The sequence below is a fragment of the Ambystoma mexicanum genome, chromosome 8, assembly GCF_040938575.1.
Source record: "Ambystoma mexicanum isolate Mex_15411 chromosome 8, UKY_AmexF1_1, whole genome shotgun sequence".
NCBI lineage: Eukaryota > Metazoa > Chordata > Amphibia > Caudata > Ambystomatidae > Ambystoma > Ambystoma mexicanum.
In genome coordinates this window covers 1366250464-1366272263 of record NC_090929.1, presented here as the reverse complement: position 1 = coordinate 1366272263, position 21800 = coordinate 1366250464, and the positions used below count along the sequence as shown (strand labels likewise).

Below are 21800 nucleotides of genomic sequence, written 5' to 3'. Positions count from 1 at the left end.
CCACGATCCTTTGTTCCGGAATTATTGGTACAGGTTATGGATTGGCAACGTTATCTCCCATTCCAATTCGGGAAAGAGCATCCGCTTTGCCGTTCTTGTTGCCGGGGCGATAAGTGATCACAAAGTCAAATTCAGCAAAGAATAGAGCCCAGCGAAGCTGTCTGGAGGATTGAGCCTTGGCGGTTTTCAGATACTGCAGATTTCGATGATCGGTGATGACTGTGACGGTGTGTCTGGCCCCGAGGAGATAATGCTGCCATGCCTTAAAGGCTGATTTAATCGCTAGAAGCTCTTTGTCTGTGATGGTGTAGTTGATCTCAGGCGCCGAGAACTTCCGAGACCAGAATGCCACAGGATGCAGTTGGTTAGTCTCTGGATCTCTTTGTGATAGGACTGCTCCCATTGCTAAGCTGGAGGCGTCGGTTTCAACGATGTAAGGGAGGTCCGGGCGTGGGTGTTTCAGTATTGGCGCCGAGGTGAATTTAGCCTTTAGCTCTTGGAAGGCTTGTTCTGCTTCTGCGGACCATTCAAAGCGTTTATTTTTTCTTAAGAGGGCGGTGATGGGTTGTACCACTCGTGAAAACTCTGGAATAAATCTACGGTAAAAATTGGCAAAGCCTAGCATGCTTTGAACGCCTTTCACGGAAGTAGGAGACGGCCATTTGAGGATAGCGTCTACTTTTCTCGAGTCCATGTGGACTCCTTTGGGTGTCAGAATAAATCCCAAAAATTCGACCTCAGTGACATGAAAAACACATTCTTCGAGCTTGGCAAAAAGTTTATGTTGGGGAAGTTTTTCAAGGACCGCCCTAACATGATTTCGATGGTCAGCTTCTGAAGATGAGTACACAAGAATGTCATCTATGTAGACGACAATGCAGACATCAATGAGCTCTCTGAGGACATCATTCATAAAATATTGGAAGGCGGCCGGTGCATTGCATAGTCCAAAGGGCATCACTTGGTATTCAAAGGCCTTGGTATTCAAAGGCCGTCTTCCATTCATCTCCTTCCTTGACCCGTACCAAGTGATAAGCTCCCCGGAGATCAAGCTTAGTATAAATACAGGCGTTTTTTACCTGGTCAAGGAGTTCCGGGATCAGAGGTAAGGGGTACCGGTTTTTTACTGTTATCTGGTTCAGAGCACGATAATCTATACAGGTTCTGAGGTCACCTTCTTTTTTTGATACGAAGAACAGAGCCGAGGATGCAGGGGACTTCGACGGACGGATAAAGCCATTGGCCAGGTACTGGTCTAAATACTGTCGCAGATGAAGGTTCTCAGGCTCGGTAAGGGCGTAAATCCTACTGCAAGGGGGAGTTGCACCGGGTAGCAAATCTATCTGACAATCGTATGATCTGTGGGGTGGCAAGGTGTTAGCCTGTTCCTTTTGAAAAACATCTTGGAACTCTCGATAATATAGAGGTAGTTGTGGACCGTCAGCCGTTACTGACGCTAGGCCAATGTTGGGTCGTGGATAACAAGTTGGTGTGCACTCTGGGAACTTTATCGTCTTTGCTCGCCAATCAATCTGAGGATTGTGTTTCTCCAACCAAGGAATCCCTAGAATTACTTGGAATTGAGGAGCCTTGATCACGTCGAACACAATTACCTCCTAATGCCCGTCTTGGCCTAGTATCGTCACTTCAGTAGTGGTATGGGTCACTGGTCCGGAGGCGATTTCCGTCCCATCCACCGTGGTAATGACGTCTTTAACCACCTTTGGACAAAGAGGTAAGTTCATCCTGGAAGCCAATTCGCGGTCCACATAATTTCCAACTGCTCCGCTATCAATGTATGCCTTAATTGCATGCAAACGATCCGGTTGCTCTGGGTTTACGAGGACCATTGGCATTATGAAGTGCGAGGTCAAAGAACTGGTTTTTACGCTCGGCAAGCGGACCTCTACACTTGTCGGGCGAGGTCGTTTCCCGGCTCAGGCTTTTCAGAACTCTTATCAGAAGCTCCCACTGTCTTCTTAGGTGGTTTCACCGGGCAATCTCGAAGAAAATGTCCTGAATTTCCACAATAGAGACATAGTTGCATTTGTCGTCTCCTGTCGCGTTCTTTCTGGGTTAGGGGACCCTTTACAACCCCAATTTGCATAGGTTCGACGGCTTCAACTCCTTTGGTGTGACTTTGAGGCTTAGGGAACACTCGTGTTTCAAACCTGGATCGATCCGCCTTTCTGTTTTGTAGTCTGTGATCCAATTGGACCACCAAATCAATGTACTCTGAACAATCCTGAGGAGGATTCACTACCTGGGCAAGGACGTCTTTGAGTTCGCCACGCAAACCCAGGTGAAAAAGCGTGATTCTTTTGTCCTCAGGCCATCTGGTTTCCACGATTAGCCTATTGAATGATGCAATGTAGGCCAAAAGATCTTGATTGCCCTGTCGTAGGGAAAGGAGTTCGTTGTCCAGGGCCTGCCCCTGGGAATGCCTTGCAAAAGGTCTTTCCATATTTGCCTGGAAGGTCGGGAAATCACGAAGGATCGGGTCATCCTGTGTAACCAGAGGGATCGACCAATCAGCGGCACTGCTGCTAAGATACGAAAGCACAAAGGCTACCTTAGTCTGGTCAGTCGGAAAGGCTGCAGGTCTACAAAGAAAGTGCAATCGGCATTGATTTATAAACACCGCAAACCTTTTAGGGTCACCAGAGAAGCGTTCAGGCGGTGCCAATGGCACATTTCCGGGTAGGTTGATTTGAACAGGATTGGCTGAAGCCGCTGGGATATAGCTCCCTCCTGAATTAGGTAGCGGGGTTTGCCCCGCTTGTGTCTGTAATAACTGTCTGGCGAGATCATCAGTTCGTTCTTTTGATATTATCAATTCCCTCCTAAGGGCATTCGTTTCCTGGCGGGCAGCATGAACTTCAGCTCTTAATTCCCCTAATAACTGGGCCAGTTGGTCTGTGTCGGAAGTTTCCATAGCGCCTGGGTAGGAGGTTATTGGTGGTCTTCGCGTTCAGGCGCCAGGACACGGTCCAAAGGGCCCCTGTAGGGGTCTGCTGGGTCCGGAGTAGTGGAAGACGGGTCTGCTTCCGAGGGCGCTGGGCCAGTCCTGGCCCCTCGGGAGTAGCGCCCATGACACCAATCTCTTCCGTCGTTACCGGCTGATCCATCGCCAGGCGCACTTCGTCAGGGAGCCTAGGGAGGGAGAGGGCTTCAAGATGGGTATTGATTTCTGCGGATGTTTTCTTATCTTGGTTTGAATATAACCTCTTATAAAATTCCATAAATTCCCCCGTTAATGTCCTCATCCCCAAGGAGAACCCTCCCCTGTTGCGTGCATATACTTGTGATCTGTGTGGGTTGTTTATCGTGTTTAATTAGGTTGGAGAGCGTCCTGCCAGCCTTGTTGCCCTCCCCGTACCTGCGCGCCCGAATCGGGGCCGCCACATATTGGACCTCCCTCACCCTATGTTCCCGTCGCATCTCCTTTCCAGAAATGGCCACCATGGAAAGGGAGGAGGGACAACATGTAGTTCCCTTCTCCTTTGTCCATGGTGGCTATCTTGGTTTGTAGTTTCCTTCAATTTGAGAAACGGCAAATATGCCATTTCTCAATTTACAAAACTAAAACTAAAAAACTATTTGCATTCCGGAAAAAAAACATTCTGGGGTGCTAACTGCATTAAACCCCTCTGGGCGTGGGCATTACTAGGTCTGGTAATGCCCCAGCACTAACTTTAAGGCCCTGGCTCCGCTCAGGCCTGTAACTTGGCCCTGGAGCATTGCCTTAGACGCTAATGCCCCGGCCGTCTGGGTTTATTGCTTTAATAATAATGCTGCAAACAGGAGTATCTGTATCTTTTCAAACTCCATCAATAATCCGTCTAGCTATGATTATACCCTTATATAAAAGGAGTTCACAGGCAGCAATTGTCCCAGACTGCTTATCAGCCAAATCTAATGTTCAAAACCATGGGACAGATTGTTACATAAGCTACCTCTGAAATCCTAGTAAATACGTCCTGCCAGAATTAAAAAAAACATGACACAACTAAAATGCATAGAGATTAGATTTCCGCTTTTCCTGCCATCCACACATATAAGAAAACAGTTAATGTGTATTAAGACCCTTATGGGTTTTAGAGACCCAATAAAATAGGATTAATTGTTGAAACTGATGCAAGCAGAGGTTTTTGAAGCTTTTGACAAGCGTCCCTTAATCAGACTGAGGGTGTCATGTTCTGCAATGAAATGCTGCCTCTTGTGCAGTAACATATCCCTTTTCAGAGCCAATAAATTAAACAGATGGTACTCGAAGGCAGTAACTCATTTTCTCATTAACCTTTACTTGGTCCTGAAAGCATGTGCCCGCCCGACTCAGGAGGCCAGGCTCCAGCACCCACTGACGTCATATAGGGTCTGTGGGTGTATGAGGAGGGCAAGGATATTTCAATCCGTTTCTCCACTAACCTCTTCTCTAGCTCTCACACACGCTTCCTTTTCTCTCTTTATCCCTCTTTCTCCCCTTTTCTCCCTCTTTCTCATTCTATATCTATAACCTCTCTCATCCCTTTATGATTCCTGTATTTTGCACCTGGCTGTTCACCCCAACCAATCGGGTTGTTTGGATGGCGGGCTGAATCCCACAACCCATGCCTTCATTTGCGGGCTGAATCCCACACCCCATGCCTTCATTTGCGGGCTAAATTCCACACCCCATAGCTTTGTTCGTAGCACCGTTAAGGCATGGATTGCAGGCTCAATCCCACAACCCATGCCTTCATTCTGCGCACCGTTAAGGCACGGATTGCGGGCTAAATGCCACAACCCATGCCTTTCTACCCACTATGCTCAGGACTATACGTTGAGCCCCAGGTCATTACCACCCGATCCTTCCCTGCCTGATGGTGTATAATTGCTATATTTAGTGCACAATTGCCCACCAGCAGAACAAAATTGTCTATCAACCAAGCTAAGCTGCTACTCACCGTTGCACTTTGTGATCCGGGGCCAGAAGTTTAGAACCCTAATATATTGCATGAGCACTAGTTCTGGGCGAGCGTATTTGTCCGGAACAGGACTTTCATGCGATTTTGGGTTAATCAAAGAAATAACATTGCGCAATGCTAAAGCTGAAAAGTTAAAATCTTCTGAGCAATGTGGTAGAAGGGCAGACTGGGCAATGTGGTGAAAGGCAGGCTTCTAACCCTCTCATGGCTCTAAAGGATGCCTTACTGTCAGGGCTTAAGTCGAGGCTACACGTGTGTGGACGGAGTCCCCCACGATTTTCAGTAGCCCCCCGCCCACAGTTTTTTCAGCGGGCGTTTTGATATGCTAATTTCTGGTTACACCATATTTAATTGGCATGTTAATGAGTGCCCCCACTTTATTTTTAGGACTTGAACCCTGCTTACTGTCCTGCAATAACTTGGCGTGGCACTGCTGAGAGGATTGGAATGATTGCTGCCTTACACACAGACATTCTGTACTTTATTGCTAACATCACTGGAGGAAACATCTCTTACCCAGGCTAGAAAATGAAAATGTAGTGCAGGCCGGCAGACACCTAGACATGGAATAAAACATTATTTTTAGCCAGGTACATTCTAGCAATTGTATTTTTACTGTATCTAGCTGGGTTTGAAGAGCTCACAAATTCCACCTCAAGTTTGTGCTGGTAGTCTGGATACCAAGTGATGCACACATGTAAAAGGTTGATCTGTATTTTACAGTAATTAGTGGACTCGTCTAACGTCATAGAATTCATCTGCTTGGAAATTAGTGTGTACAAAGTGAGACATCAAATAAACTTTACACTCTGATGAGGAAATTAAATAAAATAAAATGAATCAGACTGCTCACGCTTTCTTGTATCCAAGGCCATGCTATCAAATTAAATACTGCAATCGTGCGATAAGAAATAAACATGATTGAATCAATTAAATTATAGTTGTTTATATATATTTGATGGATCTTAAAGATTAAGGTTGCATGAAAAACCCGGTTGCAGCATCACATGGTGCAACTATGGGTGTGGCTGAAATGTGGCCAGCTTGCACGCCAGGCCTCTAGGTTGGCAATGCCACTGACAGTGACTTATTCGTTTTGGACACAATATGGGAAATATGTTTATTTTCTGTTTTTCCCATGGCGTATACATTTTCTTCCTTCTGCCTAAGAATGTTGAGAACAATAGAAATATATCTAAGTAAATCTGAATAAATAAAGAATACTTAACATATTTGGCTTATGTACCATCTGAATGAAGACTGGCTAAGAAGTGGACGATGGTAGCCTGCAGAAAGTCTTTGCAGATACATGCTGGGTCGCGGATATTGTCCGGTGTGGTGTGATCAATATACAGTGCACAATCACTCCAAAAAGATGAAGAATTCTAAAATACAAAAGTTACTAATACAATCTTGATGTAGCCAAGCTAAAAATGAAGAAAACTACATGAATATAGCATTTATTTAAAAAAAATTGATCTTTAAACTCTAAAAAAGTTATAAAAGGGCTGTAGAGCGTAAGGCTGAGCCTGGACGGTGTAGAACCAGAGGTGAAGGTGGTTGAGGTTACCACGGGCTTAAGGTGGTCAATGGGGTGTCCCGGTGTTTTTAAAGTATCCAATCACTATTGCAAAAATAACAAAATGCAAAAGATGGGCCACACCACAGTGCAAAGCAATATAGGAAGAGGAGGGGAGGTTGTGGGGTCTGGAGTTACCAGATTAAAAAAAAAAAACATCATCGCATTTCTTAAATAAGGAGAAACATTATCATAAAAGAAGTACTAGGATCAATCTATTGTTACCTTTTTCATAATGAAACTGCTCATTTATTTTACTGTTGATATTAACTTCAATGCTAAATTATTTGAGTGCAAAATGTTTGTTGACAATTATTTGTATGCTATGAAGGTAATGTGTATGCATGCACCTCTGCTGTATTTACTGGACTAACGCGCATCTATTGGCAGGTTTGTTCTCGAGCCCCTTCTTCCCAAAAAGACATATTTTAGATCTCAAGACAAGCTGGACAGGGACGAGCCGGAAAAGGAGAAGAAAGAGAGGAAGAAGGAGAAGAGGAATAGCAAACACCAAGAAATATTTGACAAGGAGTTAAAAACCGCAGAGATCATCGTGACGCAGTCTGAAGCAGTGATCCTTTCAGAAACGGTTAGTGGATGAATCCTCTTTAGGACGTCTATTATATATTGTTCTTTCATTGTGGGTTTTTGACTGATATCCTCATTTTGCAAAGCAAGTGAGCACTGTGCATAGCTTTACTAGCACCCCCAGATGGTTACAGGGGCGCAGTCTTTGCGACAAAGCATCTTCTGGTAGCAGCAAATAGCTACATGTATTGTTAGACCAGGACATGTAACAGACTGAAATTGGAGTAGGCTGTAAAGGGTGATCTTCAGGTGATATGCTCAGCTAGCAGGGTTTGGGGGTGTAATTTACAAGGTGAAATGGTACAGGAAGAGGATGGTCTTATTTTCTTACTTTAATGAGGGTGGGTCAAGGGTGGGTCAAGTCGGATGTTAAATATGAGATGCCATTATCATGAGATTACGCTACTTAGGCATGAACATTCACCACTCCCTAGAAGAGACACTTTACACCAACACGCAGCGAGGCAAAAATGGTATAGACAACTCCATCAAATTCTCGGAGAAACTCTTATCAGTGGTGGGCCGAATATCCCTAATTAAGATGATCGTATTGCCTAGATTACTCTACCACTTCTGCAATGTGCCATATCTTATCCCGAAAAAGTTCTTTGTAGATCTCAACACTACACTAAGTAGCTTCATATGGGGAAAAGGGAGAATTAGAGTAGCTATGGAATCACTCTGCAGAGAATACACCGAGGGAGGGCTCAGACTTCCACACTTCGAACTATACTATCTGGCTGGGCAACTGCAGCACGTGGCTAACTGGCTTGCCGACACAGAAACAGTAGAACACACACTCCTAAACAATGCTGTCTCCCCGTATCTCCTGAAAGAGACACTATGGGTAAACGACGTGGAGGCCTCCTACACCCCCATGCTGCTGCGACTAGGGAAACGGATATGGAAGAGAACACAGAAACTGCTGAAACTCAAAGAGCTGTACTCCCCTCAGATACCACTTGCAGCACTCAACGGCACCACAAGGGAACACCTCAGAAAAAGTAGAAATCATTGGGAATCCAAAGGAGTCATCACTATTGAGGACCTGACGCCAGGTGCGGAGATAATGGAATTTCAAGATCTGATAGTATCCGACGACCTACATCGAGACCAATATATAAATTATACATGGCTAGGTAAACAGCTGAATACTAGATGGCCGACTCCAGCGGAGCGACAGACAGAAAACCTGACAATAGGACTCCTCTACGATGTAACAGAGGGAGGACACATGGTATCTAGAATTTACCAAATAATGGTGGAAGAACTCCCTAAAGACAAAAACAAGGGAAGGCAAAATTGGGAACAGATACTTGGGAAAGAAATGACGGATAAAGACTGGGAAAAGGCAAAGATTTACCCAAAAAATGTATCAAGAAACGCTAGGCTAAAGCAGCTACTTCTACAAGCATATGTAACTCCAGAGAGAATAGCCCGCTTCCCAGATGCTACAGCGCAAACATGCCGGAAATGCGGGGCAGAAAATGCCAACATAGGCCACATGTTCTGGCACTGCCCGAAAGTCCGATCCTACTGGGAGAAGATTGAGAAATGTCTGAGAGACAAAGGAATAAGAGGGAAAACATGGGATATTGAAGCTTGCTTACTGGGCATTTGTAGCTTTCCAAGTAAGAACAAAGCAATGGAAAAAATGATAAATCTGGCAGTGGCACTAGCCAACCAGTTTTCAGTGATGTGTAAACAGATGTATATAATTGGGATGTGTGAATTTCTGTCACTGTGTGGTCTAAGCATAGGTATTCCTTCATGTTAATTAAAGTGGTTCATTGATAGAAAGACAAGGACCACTTTTTGCAGAGCACCTGAAAAAAACCATTGCTTGGAGTTTGGATAACTGCATCCTATATGACATTAATAAATGCAACATCCAGCCCCTTACAACACTGTGAACAGTTTAAATCACCTTTATTGTTTTCTTAACTAATGTTCACTAACGATGTAGATTCATAATACACGGCAATCTCAAATATTGCACCAGGCCTGAACTTCAATATGCTAGCAGAATCGCCCTCTGTAAAGAGAATGCCGCAGCAACGTAAAGCACTTGGATGAAATCCAATTTCTGTAGCAGATTGTTCGAACTTAATTGACTTTTAAAAGGTGACCTTTTCCTTCTGAACCCTGCAATGGACGGGCTTCATTATGCCCATCATTTAAATTAGGACAATGTTAAAATTCAAATTCACAAAGTTGTTATGTTCCATACATGGTTTTATTAAGTGAAACTTGTATTTACTAAGTGGGTTATTACAGTGATTGAGTACAATTAAGCAAATCATGAAATGCTTCCTACAGCAATAAAACATTGCTGTGAATTTTAATTGGGTTAGTTCGTCTGCTAGTGAACCATACAAATATATAAAAAAAATCCAAAAATTAGCATGCAACTGATTTCTGTGCAGCATATTTTTAGGCTAGGCAAAGCTAAAAAAAAATATTTTTGCTGCCCCACCACCAGCGTAGTGCCTCACTGGCCGTACTACAATAGCAGGGATTTGACCGTGACACTGCTAGAATGGGTCAGCTACCAGTATGCTCGTAGTCCAGTTAATAGGTTATGGGTTGGGGATGTATACCATGCACCCCTGTCATTTGGTTGGCCTCCAGGCACTCTGGCAGATCAGAAGCAGAGGTGACACGATAAGGCCCAATGGTGGATGGAGACGATGCAAGATGGTGTTGCCTTTTTGGGTCCTGAGCGCTGCGTGTTGGGTCTGTTTCTCAGTGTTATTTGAATGGAGGAAATAGGTGTTTGATTCCAGAGGGGTGTGGCTTGTGCGACTGTGGTGCTAACATGTAGTGGCTAGGGCTGTGTTGGCAGGTTAGTTGGTTGTAGTAGTATAGTATTGTTGTTTGAAGTCTGATGGGAGGGATCCTTAATGTGCCATGTTCAGGTGGTGAAGCTCGTATGCGTATAACGGGTTTGAGCATAGGAGTTGTAGATGTTAATGTGGGAGATTAGCAAGGGGCCTGGTAGGTGGTCTATAACATTTGGCAGATTGGTAAGATTGTGCCATCGTTAGCTATGTAGGTTAAAATCGAGATATTGTTTAGCATACCTAATGGCAGGGGTGCTTTGAAGTGGATGCTTTTCTGGACTGGTAAACGGCGGAGTGATCTTAGGGTATGTGATCTTTTCTGTTGCATTTACGAAAGGAGTCTTGCTGTTGTGTTCTTCTTGCATTGACGTTTCTTTGTATGGTAATCCAGAATGCTGAGATTTGCAGCATTTGCATAGTCTCTTGATAATAACAAATGTTTGATGATGGGTGTCATGTGTAGAAGGGCATTATCTGCTTGAAGGAACGTAGGGGGTAAATACATTTCTTTACCAGTGCATTGATTTGTGGTTCTAAGGTAAGTCCATTGTCAATGAGTATTCAAAGGTTCTTGATCACCTTTGAGGTTTCCTGGCAGGTACCCCTTTTAGTAGTCTGGGGTATTTCTGCTTGATTTGCAACGCGGTGAGGAGCAACTCAGATTTCCATATTGTCCGTGTTTAGTGTAAGATTATTTTCAGCCATCGAGGTGTTCACTTGAGTGATAGCTGAGGGTGGTCTCTGTGTCCCTGATGTTGGCCATTTTGAAAATGATTTCTGTGTCATATGTGGAATTGTTGTAGGGGACTCAAGGCCATTTGAGTCGGGAAATGTGTATGTAGAGGGACAGTGGTGACAGTCTTGAAGGTTGATATGCCATCTTCCTCTATGACCATTTTCCAGATTTGCTATTTTGTCTATAAATATCACAAATAAAGTCAGCACTGCAAAGTTTGAAACCTTTTTTTATTTATTAGTCAATGGTACTTTCTCATTGTTTGCCTGTAGGCATAGATGAATTCAGCATGCACATTGTTGCTGTTTTAAATGGGTGTATCTCAAAAAGGAATATGCCACCCTACCCAGTAAAATGTAGTGAGCAGCCCCTGATATACCTGTCAAAAAGACACATAGTAAGGAATAGTACAGAACCGGCGGCTCATAAGCAATTAGCATCCCGTGCACTGAAGGATCTAACGCAGTGTCTGTTCGGCCCTAGTAGTTTTGCCACCACACCTTATGCACAGGTAGCAAATTACATTATGAACACCTAATTTCTTGCCAGTTTTCATTATGCTGATTTGGCACGTTATACTGATATGGCACATTATGCCTGGCTTCACAATGCTGGGGAAGAAAAGGGATCTGTGTGGAAGGAGCGGGGACGAGATCATAGGAGTCTGGGAAGCCAGGGGCTGGGCATCCCTTCTGACCGAGACCAAAACTCTAATCACTGTATGCTTGAAAGCATTTTATTCGCAAAACATTGATTCGACAATTTCTGAGAAAAAAAACATTTGATTTAGTGTTCAGCACGGATGTGTGGGTTAACCAGGTCTTTGCACAGTTAGAAGAACATCAATGTGAATTTACATTAGCCTACTAAGTGCATCATTGCCAGTATCCGTTCTGCTGTGTTAGTATAGTTTTAAAATCCTTCTCCAAATTAAAGCTTCCAAACCGGGCGAGTACTCAAAAAGCCAATGCTCTCCTAATTCAGAACCATACACTAACTTTGGAACAACCATGCTTTCATAAGAGTTCAAGGCTGCCTGAATAGAGAGATTTCCAAATGTACCATTCATTTGCAAACCTGGTTAGTGAAACCGACAGTTTTTACCCGTAACCAATTTATAGTCGCAGTTACATGCGGTTTGCCATAGATTGAGTACCCCAAATAAGCAAAATGGTCAACCCTTTCCAATTTCATGTTACCATTTCACCTCTGGAATTTAGTACTCTTATTTCTAGGGGTACACTGCATGATTTTTTTTTTTAATTAACAGAGAATTTTGCTTGGCATAACCAACAAATGCATTAATTAGTCTCTGTAGGATTATCAGTGTTAGATCAAACATCAAAACATCATCGGCATATGACAGCCAGTTGATTTTGAGTTTGCACAATTTGGGAGAAATGAAGGCATCACTTTCCAGACATTCTCCCACATCAGAGTAGAATACATTTAAAAGACAGTGGGCTAATAAGCACCTCTGTCTAACCCCTCGAGTATGTGAAGATCTTTAACGAAAGGGAACCTTGATCTTCTAATCTGACCCGAATATTTGATTGATTGTGGAGACCAATAACCAACCATAAATGACCAGCTGTACCCCACCTTGAGAGCTTGGACCAAGGATGATTTCTGTTGACTTTATCAAAAGGTTCAGCGAGATCTTTAATAGACATAATGACTCTAATTTCTTACTCCAAGCCAGTTTTAATTTGATCATAAAGTAAAACCATTCAGATTAGTACCATGTTTTTTATGAATCTGGCTTGCCATTTTTGAATTTGACCAATTTCAGAGTCCCAATTCTATAGGAGCTGTAATAGCAGGACAGAAAAGACCTTGCTATCTGCACCCAATATGGACATTGATCTATAGTTTTTCAGGTCAGTATGGCCCTCTTTTTTATGAATGCGGAAAACAAATGCTGTTTGCCACGAGGTGAGCATAATTTCAGTCGTTATAATGTGTTTGAATAGTATCGTCAGAATGGTTGCCCAAATGCCTGGATTGTCCTTAAACAGAATATTGGAGAGGCCATTTGCACCAGGCGCCCTTAAACTACTAATACTCAGCAAGATGTTATGTATGGCTTCGTAGTCACAATCAAGTTGCCACTCACCAGGGATCTTTTATACAAGTAAAGGGACCTTCCAACTTGTAGGAATTTGATTTAACAAAGACCCACTAAAATGTCCCAACCAAGAAAGTTCACCAACTGAATTTACTTGCTTATGAACTTGTGCAAACCCCACTTCATTAACCACCCTCTAGAAGGAAGCAGCGTCTTTATTAAACAGCAACTTCTGCATAAATTCCATGTGCTGCTGAAATAATTGTGCCCAATGCTACTCTTCACCAATTTTGATTAACCTGCTTTATTTCTTATCATAAAAATAGCCTTTTCATTACCCACTCCATGATCCTTTTGATCAACCTAAGTCTACCACGCATATCCCTTCTTTCCTGAACGATCATAGGATCATAAATATGAGTATGTTTCATTTGCAATTGATTATTTCTAGAAAACAAAAAAAAACATTTGCCTGTTCAAAAAACATTCGCATTTGTTCAAGCTGAATGTCTTGAATTTCCAGTCTCATGTGGTGGTAGCCATAATAGCTGCAAGCCTCTTAATTGTGTTAAATGTTTTACCCTTTTTCCACGTAATCCTACTACTGCCAGTGTTCACCATCAAATCAGTGAGTGAGACTGAGGACTTTTACTACTGCCAAGGGAATACTAAATTCAAGTAAACCTAGACCTTCAAGACAACTCGTCCCCTTTTTTCCTTTGGACTTTTTTTTAAGTCCACTTGACACCTAGGCAATCCTTCTAAACTACCCTTTCAATTCAAGAAGAGTTAAAATCTCCTTCCAATAATGCACATCCCCGCACTATCACAAAGTATAATGGAACAAACTGACCTGTAGTTTGTTTTCTTCATGATGAAGAAATGAAGGGGATCCCTGAAACTGTCCGACCACTGGTTGGTGAGCAGGAAGTCGTGCAGGATTGGGGATATCCATCAGAAGGGAAAAGAAACCTTTCCAGAGTGCTCTAGCGTTTGCATATAGGTGGTGGCAGTCTGTGGTGAGGACATGATGCAAAGTCCAGTCGGGTTAGAAAGCCGACATGGCAGGCAGAAGAGATACTCCGCAAGAAGATGCTTCAGTGAACAGCCACAAGGTAGGCAGGAGAATGAACGTAGAAAATGATGGGCAAGCGATAGAGATCAAGAGCAAAATAAGAGATACAGGACACGGAGCGGGCGGTAGCCAGGAGAGAAGACAGATCTACGATATCAGAATATAGCAAGGAAAAAATGGGGAAGAAAGGAGAAACGACCTACTAGGAAGTAGTGACGCAGTGACTTGGCGGGTTCAGCATCTAATATAAATGTGATTTTTCTGGTGCAAGAGTGGAATAGCCCCATTTTGGGGGGAGACTAGAATGTGGCACATCTCTTCCTTTCTTGGCAGGTATAGGCGCCATCTTGGGGAATAAGAGGCAAGACTGGAGCGTCCTGCATTTCAATTTATCCTATAACTTCCAGGATCTCCTCTGATTCTTGACACACACAGTATTTGACATCCAATCACTACCAAAAACAGTTAAATGTTCCAAGATCTGATCTATGGTACACATACATTAATGCCAATATATGTTAATAAGCAGCAAGTTATGTTTCACTCCCATGATAAAGAAAGGTGTGCTGCTACCGCCCTGTAAAATGGGGTAGGTACCATGTATTTGCCATACCAGACTTTTTGCATATGTGTGTTGCTGCCGCCCTGCCGCATGGGGTTGGCACCTTGTATTTGCCTTGGCTGGACTTTAAGAATTTATGTGCTGCTATCACCCTGCAACATCGGGTGGGCACCATGTATTTGCCATACAAGACTTTCGCATATGTGTGTTGCTACCACCTTGCAACATCTGGTGGGCATCATGTGGTTGCATTGCTGGACTTCTCGAATGTGTGTGCTGCTTCCACCCTGCAACAGGGGGTGCCCCCATGTATCTGCCTAGCCGGACTTTTCGCAGTTGTGTGCTGCTACCTCCCTATAACATGGGGTAGGTACCATATATATGCCTATTGGACTATTTGCATTTTTGTTGCTGCTGCCTTGTAACTTGGGGCAGACAACATGTGTCGGCATGATGTACTGGTAAGTTCCCCGTAACATGAGGCGAGCGCTCCCAAGTATATCCTCGGTACCCATTATGACTTAACATGTACCAGATGTAGCTCCTGGTTACAAGAGGCGAAGTGTATGTATTCCATTGCACTACCTTGGCCTAAGGTATGCCTGCTATGTAACTGCTGCACTGCACTTATTGTAACCATATTCTTAAGTTAAGCACCTGGGCTTTGTGCGCTATACAAATAAAAAACCAAACCAAAGAGACCTGGCCGGTTAGCCTCTTATTCATTATATCATAAGAGCGCACAAACTTGATACCAACAGTAGTTTTAATAATAATCAAGAGGCCCCCTGCAGGGCAGCCCCTCGCCCCCGGTGTTGCTGATTGAAAAAACATGTGGTGACTATCAAACATTAGACATTGAGTTGGACAGTTTTCTTGCAGCATGAGGATGGCGTGTTATCTCAGAGTACCACCCAAAATGTGATTCGTGAGGAGTTTGAAATTAACGCACAAATTCCATAATAACACACGAAGGTTAAATACTCGAAGGTTAAATCAGTTACTAGAGAGAATGCTGTACAAAACCCATCCTGTTATTGAGCTGTTTATTTAAAGCTCCAGAGAACCAAGCCCAATCCACCTGGTGAAGACATAATTGAGCCCCAGCCCTAGCCCAGTGAACTTCTCTTCCATTTGATTGATCTCCAGGAATGCAAATTACCATATATTTTATTGATGAACATGCAAGAGTAGAAGAGCCCAAGTGACATTGTAGATGAACTTGCGAATCAAAGGGAGCAATATCATATCCCAGCTGACATAAAAAATAAGCCTCCCTAATGATCGAGTCGTACACGGTTGTAGAACCTTTATCTACAACTGCCAAGTCTGTTCTAGTAGGTTGACAAAGTCCACTGAGTGAAGGTCCTTAGTAGATATTGCTCGCAGGCCAGGATGTTCAATGTAATGTACCTATTTTTGGGAAGAACAGGAGGGTTTAGGAATTTCCTCAAGGGGCCTTTTATTGAAACCAAGGGAAGGCTGATCCACCAGGTTAGCCGGACCTGCCTGGCCTCTTCCATTTCCACCACTCATTGCGAGCCCAGAGCTCCCCTCAAGACACAATGCACCCCTTGCGCATGGCAATTACCACTCGTAATGTCGGGCCAGGTCCCACACCCACTGCATGACTTACTGAACTTTGGGTCACCAGTAGGGGACAACGCCCATATGAGCCCAAACTGGTATCTGATCGCAGTTTCCCCTTACTAATTTAACATCTGCCGAATTCTCCAATCATAGAGCCAGTCGGTGGAGGAGAGTAACTTGCGTCAGTTTGGTTTAAACACCATTCATTCACTGCTACCATATTTTGAGGTGTGTTTTTCTCCAATTCATGGTGTATTAGCTTTGACGAATAGCTGGTCTATGTGTAGCTTCATCTTCCTCAAGGCAATCAAGTTGTGACATAAAAAAACAAAAAACAGACAGAGTTAGACCTCTGCCACCTTTATCACATGCATGATCATTTTAGCTCTACATATGTAAATGTTAAAAAGAGTAATGCATACGTGGTTTTATTACCTGGTTAATCAATGAGGAATTAGTTTAAAGCTACCACTTAGTTACAACAATAATGAATTAATCGATAATGGTATGGATCAAATTTAAAGTAAACATTTACTTTTACAACCTAATAGAATAGTTACCTTTGCTCACACCCCAGAAGATGATTCAATTTCTGAAATATGTGTCAGAACCTTTTCGGCACAGACCTGTTTGGGCCATCTGTAATAAGATGCATAATACTCTCATCCGAATCTATATTTGTTCATATAGTACTGGGTCCTAATTGATTTATGCCACACGCCACACTTGCTGCTGCAGGTAAATCCACAGCATTCATCCAAGTATGCCAGCGGCATCTAGCAGAAACAGAAACTAACCTGGTTTCACCTGAAAGCAATATGGTCTTGAATTGAACGACTAGACGGTTAAAGACTTTGCATTGATTACTCGCACAAAATCACAAATTCACAACACGCTTCAGCAACTAGACCATTCCGGCTTACAGTTGTACACTATTGTGCACCTCGTTTACCATTATAGTTTAATCAGTGCCATTAATATTAGTATGGAAGCAACTTGTCGTAAAAACAGTAACCCTTAAACTCATAAAGGCATGTGGTTCAAAACTAGACATCCGAGCTGTTTATCCAGCTGTATTCAATACATCAGCATTTATACGGATATCATTTATACCATTGATTACACCCAGATGCACACACTATTACTAATTGATCATTCAACTCCTCAATGTTTTAGGGTACACATTGAGGGGTTGAATGATCAATTAGACTGGCAATCAGTAGTCTGAAAGATCTCTGTTAATTGTTATTGTGTGTTTATCCTGTGTATGTTAACCTTTCAGCATGATCAGAATTGTCTTTTTCATTATGTTAGATTTCTCTGCTCTTGGGGAGTATGCAGGGATCTCCGGTGTGTATTATTTTCTTCGGGTTTTGTTTAAAAATTGCACAGCATTGATTTTGCTTTGGTGTATGTGAGTGAGGGAGAGAGAAAGATGTCACTATATTTTAAAGCGTTGTTAGTGGGGGGTGTTGTGTTCTTGGATGCACAGGTTTGGTTAGTGTGCAAGACGTTTGATGTATTTTTGGGTATACTGTAAGATTGTTTCGTGTGTTGTAATTGCCCATACATTGGGTGTTCCAGTAAGTTGGATGTCACGCTGTACAACAATAACATACACCTTTATAAAGTTAAGAATTTATCAATCTAATGTTATAAGATCATATGCTAAGAAGGGGTGTGAGTAAGTCCTGGGATGGCTGAGTTGGGGGATTCAAGGTTGTCCTTTCATAGTTTTGAAAAAATAGTTTCGAATGACAAAACTTTCTAATACAAAGTTTTGGGAAACAAAAATTCGAATGCATTTTTTGTATGTTTAAGTGTTTAGTTTAGTTTCGTTTAGTAAAAAAAAAGTGTTAAAAAAACAGGGGAGGGAGGGCCCCTAAAAAAAAAAAAAAAAGTAAATAAAAAAAATGCATTCGAAAGTTTTTTTTCCGATGCTTTGTTGTCGAAAGTTTTATCATTTGAAACTTTGACTGTCGAAACAGTCACTATGAACCAGATTCAAGGTTATTGGGTTATTTATTTTTAGTGTTTTGTCCAATTTAGTAACTAGGTGGCTTTGAGTGTGGTGTGAAAAAGTGTTGGGTGTTTTTTGTGAGTATCCCCTGTCGTTGGACTGTACAGTGTTGAGATGTGTTGGTATATATTTGTGTGTGCTGTTGCGCAGTATCATATTTTTTAAATAAAGAGTTGGCGATGCAGTTTGATTGTGCCATTTTATGTTGATGCATGTCTTTTGAACTTGCAAGTTAAATGAAGTGCGTATTATGTTTCAACATTTTGATTTATATGCTACACTACAAAGATACACATGAGCACACCCATGATTTCTTGCATGGTTCATTACCGTTTACAGATGTGACGAATGCATTTTCAATTGTATGTTATGAGAGGATGTGTTTGGCAATTTACTTACAGTATCAGTTTGGAATTGGTGGGAAATGTGGCAAGCTGGAGGCTAGGAAGACACATTTAATGTGTTGGGCTGTTTCAGGTGGCAGTTTGGTGAGATTGCAGGCCTATCTGGGGTCACTGTGTGAATGGTAGAAGGCAATCATGGTGGCGTTTGGCAAGGCTGATGTTTGAAGTGAAAATATATGCATTATGCATTACTAGGTGACTGTCTGCTGTGAATGGACTTGTAGGACTGGTCAAGATCATGTGTTGGACTTACCTGGGCTGGTGTCACTGTCTTCTTCCATGCTCTTTCTGGTAGACATACTGTAAAATGGACATCAAAGGTATTAGGAAGAAATTGGGTGATTGTGTGCGTTTGAGTATGATGTGTTCTTCGCCCTGGCCTAGTAGCTCTTATATGACACTGCTGGGGCCAGATTACAGAAACGTTGCACTGTGCAAGTGCAAAATTGCACTGTATTGGCAGTAGGGCAAAGGTTGCCCTGTTTTTTAAAACACTGGGACATATTACACAACTATTGCACCATGACAAGTGCAGTTTGGCATGGTATAGGCACCAGGGCAAAATCTTCCTTGTGGCAAAAAAGATAGATTTTCACTGCATTATTGCCACAGGCAAAGTTTGTTGTGGTGCCAAAACAGAATGATATTAGCACTAGGGAAATCGTTCGCTTGGTGAAAAATAGACATATAAAATGTATCTTTTTTTGCACAATGGCAATGTTTGCCCTGGTGCTTATACCATGCCAAACTGCACTTGTCACAGTGAACTCGTTTTTATATCTGCCGTGTTTTTAGAAATGGGGCAAACTTTTCCTAGTGCTAATACCGTGCAATTTTGCACTTGTACCGGTCCAATGTTTCTGTAATCTGGCCCCAGCAGTATCACCCAGGTTGTTCCCCATTGTGACAATGCCTGTATGCTGATCTCGTCAAGAAGGGTTGGGAGCGCCTCTCAGCTTGGGATGGGAGGCCTATCAGGGAGCAATTCATTGCCAGTCGTGCCCCTGAGGTGGACAGTGGCAGTTAAGAGGGCCCCAATTCTTGCCTCCACCCCTTTGTGCCAGCTGTCCACCTTTGTCTAATGCCTTGGCTCCTTAACCAGATGCTTGCCATTCTTTTTATATATTTTCCAGAGACCAAACATCAGGGTAAGAAAACAACTGAACACATCCAAATGAGAGCCCCAAGGTCCAGTGCTCCATGCCAGCAACAGTGAGCCCTTCACCCAACCACCAACAAGCGGTTTCCCCACCTTCAGCCATACTCAGTCAGTGGAGATTGGACAAAAGGGAGAGAGGAGTATTTCCACAAAACCCGAACACAGTGGCAAGAACAGCTGCACAGCGCCACCAAATGATGGTGACAAACCGATCCTGCGGCCCTGGTGTGCCCTAGTCCAAAAAACAATCCCACTGCTATGGAGCTTAATTTATGGGCACCCAGAATGGGGCCCTTAATATGAACACGGACAACAGACTTACAGGGTCGCCATTGCTGTTCTGCGGCAGACCTGCGCAATGAAAGTGAGCTAGGCTTAGCTTGCTATTTGTAACATTAACTGACATCTCACAACCCCGGGTGGGCAAGAGAGGGCGAGATTGGCCAGGCAAAGAGGTTCGTCCCCAGATAGGGAGTGAGATGAAAGGAAATCAAGGGAAGCAGGAAGAGTGGGTTATTTGGGTGAGATCAGAATAGGAGGAGGTGGACAACCAAGAGGCCAGAAGCAGGGAGGGAGGAGCGGCAGAGTGTGAAGATGATTTTATGAAAAGTTGAGGTATTGGCTAATGAGTGAATGTGGTACTCCAGTGTGAGTGTACATGTTAGTTTGGCGAATGTGTAGAGTTTATGGAGTGACTGTGAAGTGTATGGCACTATGTGAAAGCAGAGCATCTGAGTAGTACTAGAGTAGAGGAAGTGACAGAGTGATGGATGGAGTGGTGGAGCGGAAGATGGAATAGTGGAGAGGACGAGGAGGGAGGGGTACAGTTAAGATGGGTGTGGTATGGTGGAGGAGAGAGCGGTAGAGCAGGGGGGTAGAGTGGAGGAGGGAGCAATATAGTGGAGGACGCAGAAGTTGAGTGGAGGACGCAGCAGTTAAGTGGAGGAGGGCGCAGTAGAGTGGAAGAGGAAATAGTGACAGCAGAAAGAAGGTAGTAACATCAAAGGGTGGAGATATGGACCAGAACGAGTGAGAGATGTGAGAGGGACTGGAGAGGTGTGGAAGCAGTGAGGAGAGGAGGGAAGAGTTAAGGGGGGAACATAGAAGATGAGAAAAGCAGAGGAAGAGGAGAGACTGAGCATGAAAGTAGGATGCATATCACCCAGACTGTCTGCAAGGCACTGGTTAGAGTAGGAATAACTAGGAAGTTCCTGGGGGAGTTTTGTAAATTAAGGCCAAGGGCCTTTAGGTCAACACCTTAGTCTTGTAAGCAATTGGCATACTGAGGGAGAAACAATCTTTGAATTTTAACCTGTGTCTAAGGACCTCTGAGCTAGGGGGAGTTACATGTATACGAGAGACAGAGGGAGGGGGACTGCCCTACGTCTCAGTAACTGGCCCTTAACCTTTTCGGGGCAGAGGAAGGGCTGGTCTCCCCTGACAGAAAGTGCATCCCTTTATGAATAGTGGGGATGTGAGAGGCCACGCTAAGAGCAAAGCCCCAGGAGGAAAACCCTTTAGGAAAAGGTAAAAACCTCCACAAACTTGGGTCCAAAGTTCCAGGGTATAGCAGAAGATTGTGCACGTCCCAAGGTTCAGGTGTATCTCATAGAGTGCAGCAGGCAGTAGAAAAATAGTGGGGTACCAACACCAAGAAGACATTAAGATCAGAGAGAGCCAAGGAGAACCCGGGCAAAGCAGATGGAGCAGAGCGGGTAAGGCGAGGGGCCTGGAACAAGGGTAGGAAATTGGGAAACTAGAACTTCTATGCAAGGAATAATAGCATGATGCACAATTTACTAGCATCTTGCTTCTTTTATCCCAACTGGGTTCCTTGATTCAGAAGCTGACTCCGTCGGTGGGTCACCATCTTGACACAGAAGATTAGTGTCATTACATTGGCTGCAGCCATGTTTGGAAGGTTGTTAGGTCCTTTACAAACACCATCTTGCTGTAGGCTACCATGGACAGCACCATTGCCTTATGGAATGCCTGATATGTAGTTATAAACCCTTGAACAGCCTCTGAGATTTGGGGTGATTCTTGTGCCATCTGTGACATGGTATGTTCACATCGCAGTGGCGTGAGCTTCAGTTTTGGGGTGGCTATTTAAGTAACTTGGTTACCCTTGGCCAGTTTGTCACAGCACAGATTAATCTTTGTTCATTGCTTTCAAGTTGATTAATGTAATGTATTTTGTTATGGAAAG

The 21800-nt window shown here is 43.3% G+C and overlaps 1 protein-coding gene across 2 annotated transcripts in view; it reads left to right on the top strand.

Moving 5' to 3' along the window:
* DOCK1 (dedicator of cytokinesis 1) overlaps window positions 1–21800 on the top strand; it is a 2312292-nt gene that overhangs the window by 2194687 nt on the left and 95805 nt on the right. For both annotated transcript variants that reach the window (XM_069611483.1, XM_069611484.1), the window contains exon 49: window positions 6937–7135. In XM_069611483.1, the coding sequence (XP_069467584.1) occupies window positions 6937–7135 (199 nt within the window). The remainder of the gene's footprint in view (window positions 1–6936; window positions 7136–21800) is intronic.